General features: G+C 39.6%; 2 protein-coding genes across 3 annotated transcripts; one reads left to right on the top strand and one right to left on the bottom strand.

Moving 5' to 3' along the window:
* The first annotated feature begins 2,814 nt into the window (after nucleotides 1–2,814).
* clic2 (chloride intracellular channel 2) lies at nucleotides 2,815–11,334 on the top strand. 2 transcript variants are annotated; one of them, XM_052081293.1, is made up of 6 exons: nucleotides 2,815–3,036; nucleotides 4,214–4,341; nucleotides 4,751–4,876; nucleotides 6,735–6,835; nucleotides 6,919–7,100; nucleotides 9,286–11,334. In XM_052081293.1, exons 1-6 carry the CDS (start codon nucleotides 2,983–2,985, stop codon nucleotides 9,445–9,447), a joined length of 753 nt encoding a protein of 250 aa, XP_051937253.1. In that variant the 5' UTR covers nucleotides 2,815–2,982; the 3' UTR covers nucleotides 9,448–11,334. The 2 variants fall into 2 exon arrangements, with proteins under 2 accessions (XP_051937253.1, XP_051937261.1); XM_052081301.1 differs by having other exon boundaries at nucleotides 2,817–3,036; nucleotides 4,232–4,341.
* Nucleotides 11,335–11,909: 575 nt separating this feature from the next.
* urp1 (urotensin-related peptide 1) lies at nucleotides 11,910–15,021 on the bottom strand. The gene is made up of 5 exons (XM_052081449.1): nucleotides 14,853–15,021; nucleotides 13,965–14,087; nucleotides 13,827–13,867; nucleotides 13,631–13,736; nucleotides 11,910–12,059 (listed from the first exon to the last, which is right to left on the bottom strand). The coding sequence occupies exons 1-5, from the start codon at nucleotides 14,941–14,943 to the stop codon at nucleotides 12,028–12,030; spliced, it is 393 nt and encodes a 130-aa protein (XP_051937409.1). The 5' UTR covers nucleotides 14,944–15,021; the 3' UTR covers nucleotides 11,910–12,027.

Genomic DNA, 15,021 nt, shown 5'->3' with positions numbered 1-15,021 from the left:
CCCTGCATCCATTTTCTAATCCGCCTATCTTCACAAGGGTGGCAGGCATGCTGGAGCCTGTCCCAGATGTGAGGCTAACCAGCCGACTACCGTGGTGCCCTGGCACTTTACATTCCTCCCTGAAATGTGATGACTTTTCGTAAATGACCCAAAAGAGAAAAATATTTGTACAGGTGCTTTCAATTTATCCATATGTATTTGATCGAAGACAAATGGTGGTAATGGTGGAACTGTTTAAATTGTAAAACTGTACATGCCGTAAATGTCACGTCCCGTGCCCGCCAGCAGGTGGCGGGCTTTTCCCTCCGCCAACTGCACACCTGTCCGTAATTCGGGCTGATTATCTGCCTTTATTAAGAGGCTGCGGCAGTCCACTCACTCCCGGAGAATTCCACGCCGTGCCATGACCAAACACTTGTAAATGTACGCCCCACTGTACATTTCCTTTGCGGAAAGTTGAATGCAATCATTTGTCACGCAATCACGAATAAACACTCTCTCCATGGCAACGGAGTGGACGCAATAATGATGGCTTATCATTTCATTCAATATTTGTGGCACTCCCACATTATTGGGTAGGTAAATTCCATTCACCTCCGTTAAGAACGGTCAAATACGACAAGTTCGGCCGTCCTGGAATACTATGAGCCGCATAATCCAGATAGCAGGAACCCTCCCTCCCCGCGAGTTCCAGCAGTGGATCATTAATTTTAAGTTTTTCTTTGGAATTTCAATGTGATATGTCCATATTCGTCATGCTCCCAAAAAGTGATAAAATGCTCCTCAAATCATTACCGAGGCAGATAAGCAGAACTTACTTTGCACTTGGTATGATTTTGTCTCTTCATTTCTTCAAATTTCTTGTAAGGAGAGGAAGCACTGAGGAAGGGAGTTTGAAATTCCACTTCCTCCATTTACAGAAGGATACACACTTACAATAAATGCCCAAACTGAGTGTAAATCCCCAAAATAGAACTGTGTCATTTCATGTTGATAAATACCACATTGAAAAAAAAAATTGATTTAATTAAACTCACACATTTTACCACATTTTAACATTTGTAAAGTGATGTAATTCCCTCAAAAATAAAAAAAGTTTTGTGTGTTGGTTTAATACGTTTTAATTGAGTACAACCAAAAATCATGTACTTTTTCGTACGGACGCCCACTTTTGGGACGGAGGACGAGAAGTTTATTTTTTTTTAAAGACGGGTAAAGCAAGGACGTGGGTTTTTGTCATAATCATCCCTAACCGTCTTAAGTATGAGATGTGGAAGGCAAAATCATTAGGCCAGAGTGTAGCCAAACACTGTATTTTCTTAACAAGCGATTTCCTCTCAACAGTATTTTCTATAGCAACACTGCCACCTAGTGTACAGTCAGAGAACACAACAAAGTGCCTACGGACACCCATTTCCCTAACGATCAATCCAGCTGGTAAAGAAAGCTGGCTGTGTGCTATTTCTCTCTATACCCACCTACCATGCTGATGGCAAGGATTTCAAAAAGTTATTATTTTATTTTATCATCGTAACTAATTTTGTGTTGTCAAATACTAATGTTGAGCTGCTTATCCTGAGACATCTAAAATATTTAAAATATAAATAAACTGTGATGTAATTTTTGTTTGATTGATGGCCAGTGTTATCTGCAACAGCCAAACACAGTGTGACTGAAAAAAAAGTTCGATAGGCAGGTGCATACACAATGAACACGCCAATCGTTGCATGGTAGAGTGCTGCACATTTTTCAAAGTGTGGCATTGTGTAATGTTGCAAGACATGTCATGTGTTTTGCATTGTGGATGACGTGTTTCTCTCATTAAGTGACATAAGCTTTGTAGTGAGCGGCTCTATGAAGAGGTAAACGCCCTAAAATCCCTCATACTTGGGCTTTCATTCTAATATTTTCTGAGGTTGTTGTGAGCATTGATTAAAGATGTCAACATTAATTTTGGGTGACTATTGATTTTAAGCAGGTTTTCACCTATTTTAACATAGCTACAATCATACTGACCAATTAAATTTGTCAGGCCCGAACAATACCTTTATTTAAGACAATTTAACCACATTTGTTATTTCTGAATTGTGGATCAAACTGGTAGCTCTTTGCATTAATCAGTGCCCGACAATTTTTTTCTCAGCCTCAAGAAGTTTGATGACCCCTGGTCTTGCAAAATATCCATCCATCCATCCATTTTCGAGTCCGCTTATCTTTGCAAGCGTCGCGCCTCGGGGCGTGCTGGAGCCTATCCCAGCTGTCTTTGGGCAGTATAGACGTGCCACCATCCCCTTCCAAAATACCAAAAGAAATAAAAGTGCACTCAATTTGCGCCGGGAACAAAAATGATTGTTCTGACACAGATGTTTAAGGGTCTGAGAAAGAAAATGATTTTTCCTCCTGCTTAGAAACATAATAAAATGCTTTTTAGGAATCAAACCTCATTTTTGATGAAAACTTGTTTGTCAATTCTGTGATATTGGAATTGGTAGAAAAATATTACAATTAAAAACTTGGTTTGGAGGTGGAAATGTTGGAAAACCACTGCTTTAAACATAAGATTTGATGTCTCTTCACTAATGTCCAATATATGATTTGTATTAAATGGTGAAAATATGTCCAGCGAATCCCGCCCCACCTCTCTATTTGTCTCATAGTACTGGAATGTGAGTCGACCACAAGAAAATGTGTGTTTTGAGTCATGGCTTTATCAACTCCTGCGTAATGCAATTTGTGCATACAGTGGCTATTTTAGGCCCTCCTCACAGATTTTATAAGAACGTGAACCCCGCCCCTTCTCTGGGTCCTCCCCCTCCACTGACTTGTCAAGTGTGTTGAGGGCGATAGCAAGCAACCAGCAGACCCGAGGTGTCCCTCACTCTCCTGACGTTCTCTGCTTGCTTCTCTTATCGCTCTTTTGACTTATTTTTTAGGCTGTTTTGACTTTGACGTGAATTTAAAAAAATCAGTTTTGGGGACGGCATGGCATTACGACAACATTCAGAGAAGGAGCCGAGCATTGAGTTATTTGTCAAGGTCAGTATTTCAATTTTTCAATAACAATTTTAACTTTTTTAAAAAAGTACTTTCCCACAGATTTTTTTCCCCACTTGGAGAAAGGCTGTTTGCCATGAAGGAGATACTATTACTTTAAAAATGTGAAAGGCCAACGCAAGAATCCATATAATCAATAAAAGGACATGTCCTTTAAATTTGCTTGCATGCACTCTTGACTTTTTAATGTTTGTATTAATCAGATGAGCAGTCGGTCTGTTTTTATCAGAGGACAGGCACAACCTTATCACGGCCGAAGTGAGCAGAGAGCATGTTCTGTGATGACAGGCCCCCAAAGCTGGCACACCCACTCAACCATGCACATGCAGTCAAGAAAATGGGTCCTTGTTTCCCAACAAAAACTTCATTTTCTATACCAGGTCATAGGACAGCTGAGTTTGGGTGGTGTATGTTCCTAGAAGGTTAGCCCGAAAAGCCCCCAAGCTGCAAAATACCTAAGAGTTGTGAAATGTGCTTTCTTGGCTGTGTGAGAGGGAAGGGAGGGACTGATGTTGTCTGGCTTTATTTCTCATTAAAAGCCGAGTTATGGTGTTTTTGACTCTTGAGAATCTCACCTATTTCAAACATGACACAGGCACACCCAATTTCAATTGATCAGATTTTTTTTAATAAGCTGTGACAAATAGCTTACCATATTTTATTTTTTGTGCGGTTTATGAATCGTGATCATAAAATCTGTCGGTGCAAAAAAAACCCTAACCATTGTTATTAGATTTAAAAAAATATTTAACCAACATTAAAACCCTGACCGACGTATCAATGGTGACATCTGGAGCAGAGATGCTGGACAAAGGTATTAAAACACCCTGAGTAGTATGAACATCCCATTCAAATGTAGAGGTTGCACTCCCCTTACAAATAGGAACTAACATCAACATTATAGAACACAATACGAAACAGCGGGGACGCTCCAGTATTTTTTCACTTGCAAATTCATCCTGCAGGTCTGACTGAAGCCTCTCGCAGGCAGGTTTGCTCCACTTTGGTTTGTCTCTACTTAAAATAGTCCGTGTGGCCACGTTGTGAGCACATGTTCATTTCTTCTGATGTAACACAATGCCTGCATCCCAGCTTCCAGCAAACACCCCTCCCTACATGTGCCTTGGAAAATTAACAAGCAAGAAAGAAATTGAAGTAGTTTCTCTTTGTACGGCAGGCCGGCCATGACGGCGAGAACGTGGGCAACTGTCCCTTCTGCCAGGGGCTCTTCATGGTGCTGTGGTTGAAAGGAGTCAAGTTCACCGTGACCACTGTTGACATGAGGAAGTAAGCACTCCTCCATTTCCTGTCAGTGTTATGTGCTCAAAGACCTTCTATTCAGAAAAGAACTGGCATGTTGTTCTTTTTCCCCCCGCCCCTCAAAACTTTTCACACCATCGGTGTGTAATAAGATGTCTGTATCGCCTCCAAACATACATCTTTTTTTTCCCCGCATTGTGTGAACTTTGTCATTAGTGGTGGAAAAACGGGATCAGGAAGCCTGTAATGGACTATGGTACTGTAATTGAGAGTGTCAAAACACACAACAGGTGCCACTAGTAAGGGGGTGCGGGGGTTGGGGGGGGGGGGTACTCCTGTTGCGCAGTCAGTCATTTTTTTTGTTTTATGATATTTTATTTTATATTTACACAATAGACCAGTGAGTTATTTCTCCATCCTGGTGTCTTAACTTCAGGAAGCCCGCAGAGCTGAAGGACCTGGCCCCCGGCACCAACCCGCCTTTCTTGCTCTACAATGGCACCCTCAAAACAGACTTCATCAAAATCGAGGAGTTCCTCGAGCAAACACTGGCCCCTCCCAGGTAGGCTACACGTATGCCTCTAATACCATCTGATGAGCTCCAATAGAAGAGTTCCATCAAACGTAGCGTGGCAATCAAAACGCATCCTCTGTTCAGATAATTTCAAGATGACCCACAAAACGTTGTCAGCGCCTACATTTTAGAGGATTAATTGGTTGAAATGTGGCCAGATTATACCTGTGTATATGACATACCATCTTCCCATTTTTAAAAAAAGGGCCAAACACCAGCCACAAAATGACGAGAAACACCATTTCATCTGTTTCTTTATTCATTCCTGAAATCAGACAAGGCAAAATATTGACCAATTTATCCTCTAGTTGCAGCCGGTGACATCTTCGCTTCACTTAAAATCATGTGAAAGGAGGATGCGTTTTGATTGGTCATCTGAAGTTCTACTCTCAACATGTGGCTCAAGTTTCGCGCTCATGGTGAGTTTTTCACCTCGCAACGTGAAAATGAGCAAACATGTTAGATTTTCGGTTCATGCATCAAACAATTCACTTGAAATGAAAAAGTGAGCTATCTGCTGTTCAAAAGATCTCAAACAGCATTTTGCTCAGGAGATGGAGCAAAGGACACTTTAGGCTCACTGAAGACCCTAAATTGTCCGTAGGAGTGAATGTGAGTATGCATGGTTGGCTGTCTGTATGTACCCTGCAATTGGCTGGCGACCAGCCCAAGGTGTGCCCCCCTTAGCCCGAAGATAGGTAAAAAAGCCTCTACCTCACTTGCATATCTAATGAGGAAAGTGGATGGATGATGTTTTATCAAAAAATATAAATACATACAATCAATGGATAGTGCTATTTTGATTCTCAGGTGGACTGTACTATTCATGCCCTATGGCATACATGACTCAAACGCCTGAGTAAAAATGGTGTCATTGTTATTGTTTAGATAACAATTGAGAGGTCAAACCTGTCCTTTTTCTGTGAATTTTGGCTTGATGAAAATTGACCGCTATCTGTAAATCCTAAGGCAAGGTATGCTGTATGTGCAACATGCACATATCTGTACATTAACCGGCAAGTATAGCTCAGTGGTTTGGTAATGAAGTGCTGCCTACATGAGTAAAAATGTTCTCACTGCACTAACTGTACATGCTGCACAGCAGTTTGCACTCACGTTTTTAGACCTGGGGTTCAACAATTAACCAATCTCAAGAGTTGGTATGTGGCTCATCTGCATGAGACAGAACTGCTTCCTCAAAACAGGCGGATTTCAGGAAAAGCTTGAAAAAGAAGCTTAATAAAAGTGCTTTAAGTATTTTTCCTTGAGTTACTTTTTATTAATGAAGTCACATCAGACTTGTTATGACACAGAGATCTGAAAATGCACAATAGGCCTCCTTTAAGTATTTCACAAGAAAACAACAATCATAGACCACCCTTTTGTCCATTTACAAGACGACAAAGTGTTTATTGATGAATTTGCTGTGTGCACCACATGCACAGATTCACATGGGAATTGACAAGTGTAATTTGTTAGCTTGAGGATGAAGTGCAGTTTTCATGAGTGAAAATCCAACCGGTGCTTTGGATTTATTGTACTGCAGTTCACATTGACATATTTAGACTTTAGGTTCGTATCGGAACTCATTCGGACCTCGGGGAATCTTGGAGAAACGGGGAACTCAAACTACAAGTATAGGTAGGAAAGTTCTTGAAAAGGTTAGTGCTGTAGAAAAAAAGCACCAAAGGTTCACCAAGTAGCCCTGCTGCCATGTCCATACCTTTTCAAAGACATTGCTTTTTGGTATATCACTCAAATTGCATTGTATCTAATAAAATGTCCCACACGTGCATAAACTAAGAATGAGGAGCATGTTGAAAACAAACATGTTCTCCCTTTGCAGGTATCCTCACCTCAGCCCTCTCAACAAAGAGTCCTTTGACGTGGGCGCTGACATTTTTGCAAAGTTTTCCGCCTTCATCAAGAACACACCAAACAATGCCTGTGAGTAAGCTTCCTTTTGGGCACTGTTGAAGTTTTATTCGAGATTTAAAAATCTGAACAAAATTCTATGTCTGATCTTTCAGTTCAAGAGAAAAACCTGCTACGGGAGTTTAATCGTCTGGACAATTACCTGAACTCCCCCCTACCCGAAGAAATCGACCACAACTCAAGTGAGACAATCAGCGTCTCCAAGAGGAAGTTCCTGGACGGGGACCGCCTCACTTTAGCCGATTGCAACCTTCTCCCCAAACTGCACGTCATCAGGGTGAGACAATCACAGAGAAGAATCATCATACATACTGGACTAAACAACAAAGAAAAGAAATAATACAGAGGCTAGAGGGTCAAGAGCTGCACCTGCAAAAACAAGTACCTGCAAGTAACAAATAAAAATACACCATCCATTTTCTCAGAAACATTGATGAAGGATGAATCATTTATTAATGCCAGACTGGCTATTAATACATTTTGCAAACATGTGTAATGTATAATTGAAGTTCTACTGCATAGTAGTCCCCTGTCTTACATTCCAGAACACCCACCACAGATTAAAATCTCCTCTACCATATGCCGTAAATTCCGGGCTGCTGACCGCACCTGATTAAGAGCCACATGCTCAGATTTATGAAGAAAAATCAATGTTATAATTATATGCGTCGCACCGTATTATAAACCGCTGGACAATGAGTAGGCGGGGGTTTGCTTCTGCGTCCCTGCCGCCGTGGAGCGCCTCCGGGTGAGAACGCTGACGCGGTCCCCACTGAACCCACGCAGAAAAAACCCGCAAAATTTCTTAAGGTTAAAATAATCTCCATATATTTATGAGCATGATAAATGCATTTACACAACGAAATTACGTTGAAACACATAATAAGAGGCCAGACAAAGAGAGATGTTGATGTGCATTTGCGTAATTACGAGGAGAAACTCTGCAGCCCACTCGGCTTTAAATAGAATAATGCAAATCATATATATGGGAAAAGATATATGAAATTATTTCTATAGTCAGCCGCTTAAAAATTATCATCATTGGCAGCTTTAGGCCCGATGCTGCGTGGCTCAAAACACAAATGTGTTCTCTCGTGGCCGCTTGTTTTCAGTATGATGTGGGGGTCACCTTTTTTAATTACAGTCCGAGTGAGAGGCAAATCAAATATCAGTTCTTCTTGTAGGATCCTCCACCTTCGCACCATCGACTCGTCTTTGCCAAGATTACGGGCAGTAGCTCGATTTCCTTCTTTAACTGCCAGAGTGATCGCTTTTAGTTCAAAAAATGCATCATATGCTTTTCGTCTGGTATTCTCCATGTTTATCAGGGTTAGAAGAAAGATTGAAATAAGGACGTCGTGGTTACCGGCAATCATACAATTTCATTGGACCCCTGTGTACTACTCATTCATTTTATTGGTCGACTGTTGCCGGATAACACATTTTCCCCGCACTATGGCAAAAAGAGCGGAAGTTGTGATTAGTCATACAATCTCATTGGACCTCAGTGAAAAACTCATTCATTTTATTGGTCCATGTTTTCATTCCCGTGATGGAAAAAAAAATGTAAAAGCCGCTTCATATTACGCGGAGCAGTGTTGATTGTGTGGAAAAAAGTAGTGGCTTGTAATCCGTAATTTACATATGATTTGTACATAATTCCAATATAAAATATGCATGTGAGGCGCGGGGATTATTTCTGTACGCCAGAGTCGACATCCTCATGTTAGAGACTGGATTGACTTTGAATGTGTGTGGCTACAAAAGATGTAGACTTGCCTGTTGAATGATGTCAAAGTCAGCGAATGAGAACGCTTACAGTAGGACGTGTTGGCTCAGCAGCCTGAGCTAACTGTAGCTAACCGTTTGCCAGGCTGCATGTTGAGTAATTCAGTGGAAGTTGTGGCCATTGGTTGCTCGTGAGAGAATGTGCTTCTTAAGTGTTTGTTATTCCTACTCTTTGTTCAATACAGCCACTGAAAGTGCACTGGCAGTAATGTTATGGCAGACTGGCTAACGATGTTTACAGCAGACGTGCAGTTATGCAAGCTTTGCACTAGACACATTGCATTTCATCTTCTTTTTTTCATTAAGCATGAGCTATTCCCAAATTTTGGGCATCTTCTTTCCACATTCCTTCCTGCACATAATGCTGCAGTAGTCTATAGTAACAGTCTGTGTGGAAAAAAATGACTACCATAAAAATCACAGCAATATAGTGAGAAATGTGCAACATAAAATTAGATATGCCTGATTGAGACATCCACAATATAGTGTAACTGCAAACAGTGAAGAATATGGCAAGGAACGACTGTGCAATTATGTGGAGAATCATGGCCTCAGTCAAAACTGTATGATGGAAAATGGACAGTATATAAAGGCTAAAATGTGTGAAGGTACACCATGGCTTGGCATGAGGATTTAGCGTGTTATAGTTTTTTAATGCTTCCGTTTCATTCCAGGTTGCCTCCAAGAAGTACTGCGGCTTTGACATCCCAGTCCAATTGACAGGTGTGTGGCGATACCTGCACAACGCCTATGAGCGGGAGGAGTTCAAACAGACGTGTCCGGCTGAAATCGAAATTGAGAAGGCTTACTTAGGAGTGGTCAGTAACAGGAAATAAAATGTTCATTCATCCATCTGTACATGGTGCTGTATGGTGCCAAAGATGTAATAGCCATCAATCATCTTAACACAGGGATGGGGAACCTTTGGGTTTTTTTCTTTTTTTTAATACTTCAGAGGTTTAATTTGTTTTTAGAATTGCTGTGTATGGCGCACCTGCCACTGGTTTCCCACTACTGCCATTAGAAATCGAATCGCAGAACACAGCGTTTTCGTGCTTTTGACTGTTTTAGTTACCTACAAGACCAATTGTGCAATTGACTGTTTATTTAATTTACAAGACTTGTGTTTATAGTGTACATACATACAGAATATTTTCAATGATTGTTAGTGAGTAACAATCAGAACTCTTCAAAACTGTTCCTTTTAATAATGCAGAAAATTAATATTCTTGTCTATCTTATTCTGGACTAACACAACTGACATGATGGGGAATGTGCCACTAACATACTAATAAAATATATATGGTAAAAATACAATTTTTGCTTTGACTTTTTCCAAGACAATGTTTAGCTTCATGTATAAATTAACAAACTATCAAATAATGAAATAAGTCAACAATTCTACTTGTCCTGGTTCCATTAGACCACGGGTGGGCAATTATTTTCCCGAGGGGGCCAAATGAGAAGCCGAAAATATTGTGGAGGGCCAAAAGTTAGAAATAGAAATAGAAAATAAAGAAGACAGCACAATGTATTTGTATGCCAGTAATAATGTAACATTCTCCTCCACCATCACACTCAGCACCGGTTCTCCTCAAGGATGTGTACTGAACCCCCTGTTGTTCACGCTCTACACATTTGACTGCTCTCCGACTCTTATTAGCGGTCCAGTTTGCGGAAAGTTTTTAACATGATAACAATCAAACCATTCTAGGAAATGTTCATTTACTCGAGCCACAAGCAATTCACTCTGACCATGGAAATTGCCAGAATCGGACTGAGTAAGAATCGCTTCCTTGTTTTTCAAAGTCTTGTAGATTTGAGTCTTTCCGACTCCAGGCGTCTCCTGAATGTTTCGTACTTTGTTAACTGCTTCGTTTAATCAGATACATATCACTTTCCCTTCCATGGTCATTACTCTCTCCCTCTTTCTTCGTCTTCCCCTCTCTCCCTGTGCTCTGCAACTTGAAGTAACTGCGCCACCTGGTGTTGAAATACTTGTCATTACAAGTCCAAACGAAATGAATGCAATCAAACCTTAATTGTGCACCAATCTTCGGCGGGCCGAATTAAAAAGAACAATGGGTCGGATCCGGCCCGCGGGCCGTATTTTGCCCACCCCTGCATTCGACGGATAATTTATTCTTACTCAGACTACCTGGTCACAGACTGTGATTATTTCTGACTTTACTCATTTGTTTTTGTAAAAGTGTGCTGTCTCCTCTGAGAGGGATGATGAGTGGGGGCTCATCTCATTTGTCTAATTGTCTAATCCTAGGTCCTCGTTCCTCTGTTAACATGATAACACTTCCCACCAAACATTCCATTGAGGATGTAGGAGATTGACAAAATGGCAAGGTTTGAGAAGGTAGAAACGTTTTGGGGTAATGAGACGTTTTCGTGGAGACGTCTCATAAAATGTCACATCATTGACGCTTGTCACAAATGTACCATGTGCATGTCAGAATCATTACTAGCACCACAAATGTGCACTTCACCCTTTGTGTTTCAAGTGGGATTAAATTAAAGTCAAATACCAACAGGTTTCCGCTTCATAACTTTGCAGATGCAAAGACGAGTGCGACTGGTCTGTCCCAACTGTGTCTCTCCCACCTCAGTGCATATTTGGAATGATTTGTGAATTTGTAAAATGTTGATATGTTGTTTATGAATTACACTGAATGCGAAAAACTGTGAAGAACCATCAAAACGTTTTAACTTTTTTTATGTGGCCAAATGCATTTGAGAAATAGCAGCCTGATTACAACAAACCTGAGAAACAGATCATAGGTTCAGCTCGAGTCAAGTCTTTTTGGTGGCATTTACAGCCCCAAATAGAACAGACACTCAGCATAATATGTATATTCAACCTAAAACAATCCAAAAATGACACAAATATGGATTATGACAAGTTAATTTAAAGTTTGGCGTCATATAGTGTCCAGCTAGTACACGGCCGATTTCATACATCACTATTAAGGAGCTGAAAGACTTCCATAGAGAATACACCAGACATCCTTTGAGATTAGTTAGCCGGTGGAAGCTCCTTAGTGCCCGATCTTTGCACTTCAATGTGCAATTAAGACAATTGAGATGCTCCTTAATACGGTTGTTTTCAATGTTTTGAGGCGTGCGAAACAATGAACGTTGCAATTAAGACACATGAGATGAGTCTTTAGCACAGTTTTCTTTAAATATGAATGTACGATCAATTGGCCCCTTAAAGCTGAAGACAGAGGGCAACCATTTTATGTTGCAACTGTTACTTCGTAGAAATATCCCAAATAAAACACACATCACTTGTCTAATAATTTATTCAGTCACAAAAAAAAACCCAAACATTTGTACAATTTTAAAAAATAGATTTTCTTCATTCAGTGTTGAAAGGAGTCTTGTGGTGGTGTCACCGATGATGTCTAATTGGTCACGCAGTATTTCCAGAAACACGCTGTTAAAGGCACACAGAATTAGTCATGACAATTGGAACCAGGAAATGTAGCTTGCGTTGTAACAAATAGTACCAAACCAAGGTATTTGTTGCTCTGATCATCATTGTATAATTTTCTTTACCTTAAAAACTTTTAGACAGTGATGATATTGATAATATGTACTGTATTTGACAGATATACAGACATAAAAGTCCTCAATCATACTCTTCAAATTAATTCATGCTACACCGTAGTACTGTCTTGCCGAAAATGCTAAAATGACAATACGTTAACTGGCCACACCATAACATTAAGTACCCCGATAAGATCTCATAAAATCTAACAGCTACATCCAAAATTCTCCCTTTACAAAGAAAATAACATTCAGTTAAGAAGCATAAGCAAGTAATTCATTTAACAATAGGTTTATTGCTGTGGCCAAAGTACATTGTGATTTAAAATGGTGCCGTGTCATACTGAAAGCTGGTTCAATTATTTTGGTTCTCTCAAGCTTGTTTTATTTTTTTAAAAATGACTACTACTGGTCTTTTCCCACATTGTCATTTGTTTTGACACATTTTTTTACCCATTACTAATTGAATGTGTTGAACACGAGAACAATTGGTTTAACCTTCTTGGACACTTCAACTGTCTGAGAAGTTTTGTATAACTCCACCACTTCTTCATTCTGCATGAGCCTTGCAACATTGCGTCAATTCAAGATTGAAATAAGAGATGTTTTTTAGGCACTATTGTGTGAAAATAGTCAGGTGAGTTACATTTAGTTGGGACTGTTTTGTTAAAAATCTATACTGTCATGGCTTGTTGCAGAAAGAAGTGTATTACTCACGAAGGAAAATTTCCATGACATTAATATCTACCGATCGCAATGCTGAGGAGGCTCATTGCTATTTATTGCATGAGTCATGGCTGTTAAATATTTTTAAAAGAGTTTGCTTCCTGCTGAAGCTGCGGCCCTGTGACTTGACCTCAGATAAGTGGAAGAAAATGGATGGGTGGCTGAAGGAAAATAAGAGGGGGAAAAATATACTTGTGGGAGCGTTGTGAGTAAAACATGTCAGAGTTATCCAAGTGGAGGAGAGAACAGAGAAGAAACTGTTTGTATCAAAATGCCGAAACGTTTCAAAATTTTTCAGGACCACACTGAGTGCGCATAACTGACAATTTTTCTTCAAACAAATTTTTCGAGTTGATTTTTTTTCTGTTGTCCTGATTCTGAAACTGCCCTTGTTTTTTTTCTCTAACACATCAAGTTTTAACAACAGTAATACTACTACTAATAATACTATTGTATTATCACAATAAAATATAAAATATATAACTTAAGAATATATTTTGTACTGTTCATGACTTAAGAGATAGGTTGAGGGTTTGAAACAGCAAATCCCATAGGCAGATGTGCTTACCCCTACGACACTGTGCTGCCACATTTTGACTCAAGTTCCCAAATGCGGTTCGCTGTCACATAACACCTAAATAAAATGGGACCCTAATTAATGTAGAGATAATATGCTTCCTACAAATTACTGCTGTGTTAAAATGACTAATTTGCTGTGTAGGTTTGGCTCACCTCTCTTATTGGTTTTGGGCACGCCTTGCTCTGACCTGACAAAAGCTTGAGAGCGAAGCTTGTCAGCTGCAGCAAGCTTAAGAACCACTGCCTTAAGACCCTCAATCTTCAAATAGAAACACAAAAACATGATAGACACATGGATGGGAAGTTTTTTTTTTTTTTTTTGCATTTATTCAGATTGGCTCAGATTTACCATGGTTGCATAGTTATCCTGCTGTGCTGAAACGCCAGGTCCTTTCACCACAAACGGAAGATTCCACATAAATGTGTTAATGCATCACTTGCTGATGTCTACAGTTTAAACGAACCAAATGAATATACGTTCAACTACCTTTGTTCCAGGATTGACTTTGCCCATTGTGCTGCATCAGTAGAGGATACAGATTATTCACCTCGCTCTGTTCCCCTTCTGTAGTGTAAGAGGCATCTTCTGACACCAGCTTCTGAAGGAAATCTGTGCAGAATCACATTCATATTACCATACATAACTCGCTAGCATTGTGCAGAGGCCTTGTATCTGCAAAACCATCACAATTCAGGAAAACAAAAAAACGGTATGTTTGTTGTTGGACCCTTTAACGTTCCATCATCATAGAGAACAAACCATGTTTATCACTTTAGAGTTATTGGAGGTCTCAGCCAGACTGCAGCGGTGTTTAGGGTTTTCTTTTTTTCTTATGATTGAAAACACACCTCTTTTGAAATAAAGATGTAGCATTCAATTCAAAACAAGAGAGCATTTATAAAATAAAATGAGATAATGAACCATTCAACTGAAAAAGACAATACAAAAAGTTATTAAAATCAGTTTTCCATCTGGATGTAACAAAAAGAGGGCACAACAATTTAGCTCAAGTACCGTAAATGTATTCAACTGAAGGCAAACAAAAAGGAAGGCAGAAATAAATATCTTCCATGCAGTATGATGTGTCAAAAAGACAGCACAATCGTTTTTATAAATAAAAGATAGTATGACAAATAAAAGATTTTAATATTGTTCCTTTTTTGTTAAACTAATATATATATATATTTTTTTTTTATCATTGTTGTTTATTTTTACATTAAAAACAACCTTCACAGCTCATTTTAACAGTGGAGTATTCACTTATTGTAGCATATAATGGCAGGGAATAGCGTTATTATGTAGAAAATAAAAATCACGTATCTTAGAGATTTTAACACGACAAAAATTGTTTTTACAATGTGAATTTGATCTTACCTGACTGCGTCTCCAAGTTGGAGTCAGGATAGAGAGGTAGTGTGTGTGTCCATCTTGCAGCGAGGAGGTAAAGTACAGCTAGAGACAGCATGTTGACTTTGCAGTTGGCCTAGTTGCTACAAGCTTGGCAAAGAACTTCACTTATATAACCGCACGCAGGCCATCCATC

This window comes from Hippocampus zosterae, chromosome 1, assembly GCF_025434085.1.
Source record: "Hippocampus zosterae strain Florida chromosome 1, ASM2543408v3, whole genome shotgun sequence".
NCBI lineage: Eukaryota > Metazoa > Chordata > Actinopteri > Syngnathiformes > Syngnathidae > Hippocampus > Hippocampus zosterae.
This window is presented reverse-complemented; position numbering and strand designations above follow the sequence as displayed.